The sequence below is a fragment of the Phocoena sinus genome, chromosome 20 (genome assembly GCF_008692025.1).
Source record: "Phocoena sinus isolate mPhoSin1 chromosome 20, mPhoSin1.pri, whole genome shotgun sequence".
Lineage (NCBI taxonomy): Eukaryota > Metazoa > Chordata > Mammalia > Artiodactyla > Phocoenidae > Phocoena > Phocoena sinus.
The window spans coordinates 11900096-11906369 of record NC_045782.1 but is presented as its reverse complement, the minus strand read 5'-3'; the positions used below and the strand labels follow the sequence as shown (position 1 = coordinate 11906369).

Below are 6274 nucleotides of genomic sequence, written 5' to 3'. Positions count from 1 at the left end.
TCACTTCTCCCCTAAAGCAGCAGAATCCTTGAGGATCTCGGCATCTTCTGGCTTGAGGGACCCCGCGAAGTGCTTCAGATGAACTTCCTCAGGCCGGGCAGGGTGTCTTTCTCGAGTACTTGCATCTCTTAAGAGGGGAACCAGGGCAAAGTTCTTCCAGTTCCTCCCTGCAGCTGAAAGATGGAAAACTATTACTGCTTTGGAAGCAGCAAAACGATACCAAACAGCCGTTTGCTGGCCTTACCACCCTCCAGATAAAAGGGGGCACAAGCACGTCGGTGCTTCCGGAACACAGGGATCAGTGCCATTTCCTCTTTCCTCACCTGATCAAGGAGGCTCATCTGCTCTGGCAGCTCCTAAATTCTCCTCCCCGGCCCCACCCTGACTCGCTTGTGGCCTCAGGATTGGCCGGTGCTTGCTGCTTTCAGCCTCGGTTTCCTCCCTGCCCATGTGGGAGGGAGAGCAATGCTGGGGCTGCCCTGGGAGCGGCTCCACACCAGGTCAGCTGCAGGGTGATGAACCCCAGCCAAAGAATGAGGATTTGGGGTTCAGGCCCCACCAGGGAATAGCAGATTGGGAACAATGCCAAGGGAACCATGGTGACACTGGGCCTTGACGTGGGCTCTCATGTGTGGCCTGAAATCCCAGGAAGCCCCTGAGGAGGACCCACTGTCACCCCCAGAGCGATCTCCAGCCCCTCCCTCCCCGCAGCAACCTCAGAGAAGTGACAGCCAAGAGGAACAGCTGTACGTGCTCTCCTTCCGCTTGCCTCTGGCTGGCCATCTTGGGTCTGATCTTTCTAGAAAACCGGCCTAAATTCACACCTTTCGCCCTCAGGCCACAATTCAGCTCCTCTGCTGGTGCCCTGCACTGGTCACATCTCAAAGGCATCGGGAATGTGGGAGGCTGGGCCCACTGTGGCCTCCCAGCTGAATTCTCCAGGCCTCGGGTTTCCCCTGGGCCAGCAGGCTGACACTGGCCTGCCCCCCGTTCACCACAGCCTGATGCAAGCACCAGGAGGATGTTTCAGGGAAGGCATAGAAGCAGGAAGCCTCCACGGGGAGACAGGCCAGGTGCTCACTGAAGATACCATCTTCTGGCTGGATGGATGGTGGGGATACCCCTCCTCAGAGACCGCTTGGCCCAGCTCCAGTCCCTGGGCCCTCAAAGCAGGCATGGGGCTCCCAGTGCCTGCTTCCCACAGTCCTGATACGAAGACCCCCTCACGTGCTCTCCCTAGCTCAGCTACTGACCACTTTCCTCCCTGCCCTTTCTCTCTTGCGCTCCCTCACGCCTTCCCAATCACTAGTGCTATGTGGGTGGGGAGAGTTCCTTGTTACCTGAATAATCTGATTATTCATTACGGGAGTTTCCACTGTTACGAGGTTGTATAGGAAAGCAAAATCCTCAGGAAATACTCCCTAATTAAGCATAGGTGTGAAACCAGGGATCCTCTAACCATCTCCTAGCCCCTCCCCAAGTAACATGAGTGTGTGTGTATCCCTGCCACCGGATCAATGTCTTTATTAATAGCACAGTGAATGTGTGATGCCTCCAACAGCCAACAATGTCATGCAAACACAGTGCAAATCAACTGCAAAGTGAAACAGCACATCTTGTAAAAAGGTGTGTGGTTTCATGAAATCAATGAGCGCAACGTTGGAAAACTACTCAACTCACTTGCAAAGCCATCTTTGAACGGCTCTGTGGTGAAGCTGGACCAGTTAACAACCAAAAAAGAGATAATAAGTGTTATGACATGACACGGGGAGTGCTTCTAATGAAACTTGTGGGGAAAGTATAGGACTGCAGGAGGCCCTTGGGAACACTGATGAAGCCCTTGAGTAGTTTTCCAAAAGTAAGCCTCTTAATAAAATAGATTTCCGCTTCCAGCTCTGATGGAGTATCTAGTACTGGGCTAGCCATCCTGCTATAAACAATCATGAAACTGGACAAAATACATGCAGCAAGTGTCTTCAGGCATCAGACAACAGACTGAGAAGCTGCAATTGCCGAGAGAAGTGAGATTCACAGGGTGAGCCCTGTGGTCGCCCCAACGTGTTGCTTAGGGACAAGTTCTCAGACTACAGTGCAGTGAGCTGGAGTCTGAGCAGGGTGTAGCAGTGCCTCTGAGCTAAGGAAGAAGGGAGCAGCCGAAGCAGCTAGAATCTGTGGGACAGGGTGCAGGAGATGAGGAAGAAGGGAGCTGTAGGGGTAGAGGTCCAGAAGTCTTTGGGGTGGGGTCCCCCCGAGTCCTTGGCTGACAGTTGGGCTGTACTTGCACAGGCTTCTCAGACGGTGGATGCTATGGGGTTGAAAGTGGGACAGAGACACCAGAAGTTGAGCCGTACTGAGGGATATTGGAGATCCAGCCCAGCCAGTGGAGAGACCTCCTCACCACCCTTTTTCTGCTCTGAGGATCAAGCTAAAATACCAGAAATACCCTACTTACTGTACACACACTAAAGTAAGATCTACTCAAGAGCCACCCTAAAAAGCCTCTAACCAAGGCCCGACAAGATCCACAGTGGAAACAGTTTGGAGGTTGAGTCCTACAAGTTTGATGGGATTGGCAAACACCTTGGAATTTCCACAGGCCTACCACAATAAAGGTTAAAACTAAGCCTACACAAGTTCAAGGTGATTCATCAATAACTGAACTGCCAACTAGGATAAAAATTCAATCAACTGTCTCTACAACATATTATTACGATGCCCAGTATACAATTTAAAGTTACTAGACATACAAGAAACAAGGAAATGTGACTCACAGCCAGGAAAAAAACAGTCAATAGAAACTGACACCAATAGAAATTCCATAACCAATAGCCTAACACTTGAAATGTAATATTCACTGGAAGGGCTTAATAGCAGTTTAGAGATGACTGAGGAAAGTGTCAATGAATTTGGAGACAGATCAATAGAAATTATCAAATTTGAGAAATAGAAAAAAATTGAGGAGGAATGAACAAATGAAACCCACAGGACAATATCAAATGGTCTACCATGCATGTAAAAGGAGCAGATAGGGAGACTAAAGCAAAGTGTATATAGTTTCCAAACATATTGATGTACAGATCCAAGAAGCTCAGCAAACCCCAAGCAGAATAAAACCAAAGAAAACCACACCTAAGCATATCTTAGTCAAACTGCTGAAAAGCAAAGATGAAGAGAATGTTTTGAAAGCAGCTGGGGCTGGGGTTGGGGGCGGGGGCGGGGGGGAGGGGGGGAGACACACTACAGACAGGAGAACAGCAGTGCAAATTATGGGTGAATTTTCATCAGAAACAGTGGAGGCCAGAGGACAGCAGAGGATCACAGTTTAAGTGTTAAAATTAAAAACAACAGCAACAAAAAAAACCCTGTTAACCTAGAATTCTATATCCAATGAAAATATCCTTCAAACATGAAGATGAAATCAACATTTTCAGGTAAACAAAAGCTGATATAAAACTAATCTGTACTGATAGAAATTAGATATTTACCTGGGATGGGGAAGGTGGAATTGACTACAAAGGGGCATGAGGGTCTTTCTGGGATGATGGAAATGTTCTGTATCTTGAGTGGGGTAGTGGTTGCCTGAGTGCGTACATTTGTCAAAAACTTATCAAACTGTGCATTTAAAATGTGTGCATTTTATTGTATGTAAATTACATCTCAATAAAGTATACTTTTTAAAGTTTGTGAAATATAAAAAATGAGCTTCTCTATGAAGCAATATCAAACATGCAGTGTCATGCTAACAGGCAAGTTTGCCTGAAAAATCATGCCCTTTCCCCGAGAGAGCCAAAAAAATAAAATAAAATAACTATCAACACTTGATTCATTTGTTCATTTAAGAATTAGCAACATTGGGCTTCCCCGGTGGCACAGTGATTAAGAATCTGCCTGCCAATGCAGGGAACACAGTTTCGAGCCCTGGCCCGGGAAGATTCCCACATGCCGAGGAGCAACTAAGCCCGTGCGTCACAACTACTGAGCCTGTGAGCCACAACTACTGAGCCTGCGTGCCTAGAGCCCGTGCTCTGCAACAAGAGAAGCCACCACAATGGGAAGCCTGTGCGCCGCAACGAAGAGTAGGCCCCGCTCGCCGCAACCAGAGAAAGCCTGTACACAGCAACCGAGACCCAACGCAGCCAAAAATAAATGAATAAAATAAATAAATTTGTTTTTAAAAATTAAAGAAAAGAATTAGCAACATCAGCAAATTGGCAAAGTAGGCAGCTCTAAACACCCATGCCTCCACAAAAACATTTTTTTAAAAGGCAGAAACTTTAGAACCAATGCAGTCAGAACTCTGTGAAACAGTCCAAGGTTTATAGCAACTTAAAAATGTTAGGGAGCTAAAACTACAAAACTCTTAAAAAAAAAAAAAAACAAAAACAACACAGGGGACAATCTTCCTGACATTGGATTTGACAATGATTTATTGGATATTACCCCAAAAGAATAGGCAACAATGGAAAATAATAGATAAATTGGGCTTCATCAAAATAAACGTTTTGTACATCAAAGGGCAACTCACAGAACAGGAGAAAATATTGACAAATCATATATCTGATAAAGAATTAATATCCGAAAGTTACAAAGAACTCCTATAAAAAACATTTTTTTTAACGGGCAAAGGGCTTGAATAGGCATTTCTCCAAAGAATATCTATAGATGGCAAATAAGCACATGAAAAGATGTTCAAAATCATTAGTCATTATGGAAATGTAAATCAATGAGGTACTACTTCACATCTATTAGGATGGCTCTAATCAAAATGAAAACAGGAAATAACAAGTGTAGGTGAGGAAATGAAACCCTGGTACGTTGCTGGTGGGAATGTAAAATGACTCAGCTGCTTTGGAAGACAGTTTGACAGCTCCTCAAAAAAGTTAAACCTAGAATTACCACATGATCCAGCAGTTCTACTACCACCCAAAAGACTGGATATTTGGAAATCAAAAAGAATCTTGTACAGTAGTGTTCACAGGATTATTCACACTAGGCTAAAAGGTGAAAACAATACTAATGTCAGTGAACAGATGAATGGATGAGTAAAATATGGTGTATACATTCCATGGAGCATTATCGAGTCAGACACAAAAGGACAAATATTGTGTGATTCCTCTTATACGAAGTACCTAGAATAGGGAAATACATAGAGACAGAAAGTAGAATAGAGGGGCTGGGAGGAGGGCGAAATGGAGATAACTGCTGAATGGGTACAGAGTTTCTGTTTGGAATAATGAAAACATTTTGGAAATAGGTAAGGGTGATGCTTACACAACACTGTGGATATAATTAATGCCACCAAATTGTACACTTTGAAAAAAGTGATTGAAATGGTAACTTTCATGTTATATATATTTTACCACAACTTTAAAAAAAAAGAAAAACAGACTTAGTGCAGGGTTGTAATTATAACTCAAAATGTGTTCAATATAAGACTAGGTTTGCCTCATTTTTAGGTAAATATCTTCCATTAGACCTTTCATTTCATGTCCACTGTTAAAATGTTTACTATTAATGATGAAAGGACTTTTTCTGGTAGTGATTTTCCATGGGGCTCCTCTGTTCAAGGTGTACATTTTCTCCTCCCACTCTTCCCTCCTCTGCCTGCCTGGATGTGTTGGGCCGGGTGAGAGTCCCTGTTTGTGTCCGTAAGCCTCACGGAGCTGAGGACAGACGCTGGGTGTGAGGACTGGGGAAGAGGAGACAGGGCATCCACAGGGAGGCTGGACGTGGGCTGACGGCTCCCTCTGGGGCACTGACAACCAGGGGGCCGTGCAGAGCCAGCGGGCACGGGCACACAGAGCAGCGGGCTACGCAAGAGAACACGGGAGCACCCATGAGTATGTGGGTGGCTGACACCTGGGGCTGCTCCAGGAGTGGGAGACCCCAAGGCTTCAACTGCCCACCTTCCCCTCACCTCGGCCCGACCGCAGGGAGAAGCTCAGGGTGCGTTTGATGCCCTCACAGTTGCCCGGGTCTTCATTGATGATGCCCACGTTGGTGTTCCAGGTGGTCCAGTTCACCTCATCCACCCTGCAAGGGGAGGAGGTGAGGGAGCAGGGAGCTGGTGGTCCACGGCCAGCTTCCCCGCCCTGCAGGCCATGCCCATAGACCAGGATGGGGAGACACAGCTGGCGAGAGGAGGGCACAGAGGGGCCTGCCTTTTGGACACCACCCCTGAAGATGAGTTCTCTGACCACACTGTGGGACCCAGGAACTTTAAAGATTGGATTCCTGGTTCCGACCCTGATCGCTAGGTGACCCCTTCTGGACA

At 46.5% G+C, this 6274-nt stretch overlaps 1 protein-coding gene across 1 annotated transcript in view; it reads right to left on the bottom strand.

Annotated features, from left to right (window-relative positions):
* The window catches only part of TRPV1 (transient receptor potential cation channel subfamily V member 1), a 31891-nt gene continuing 25617 nt past the window's right edge, over positions 1-6274 (bottom strand). The window contains exons 15-16 of the mRNA XM_032616759.1: positions 5918-6033; positions 1-173 (exon numbers count right to left, since the gene is read on the bottom strand). Coding sequence (XP_032472650.1) covers positions 1-173; positions 5918-6033 — 289 coding nt within the window. The remainder of the gene's footprint in view (positions 174-5917; positions 6034-6274) is intronic.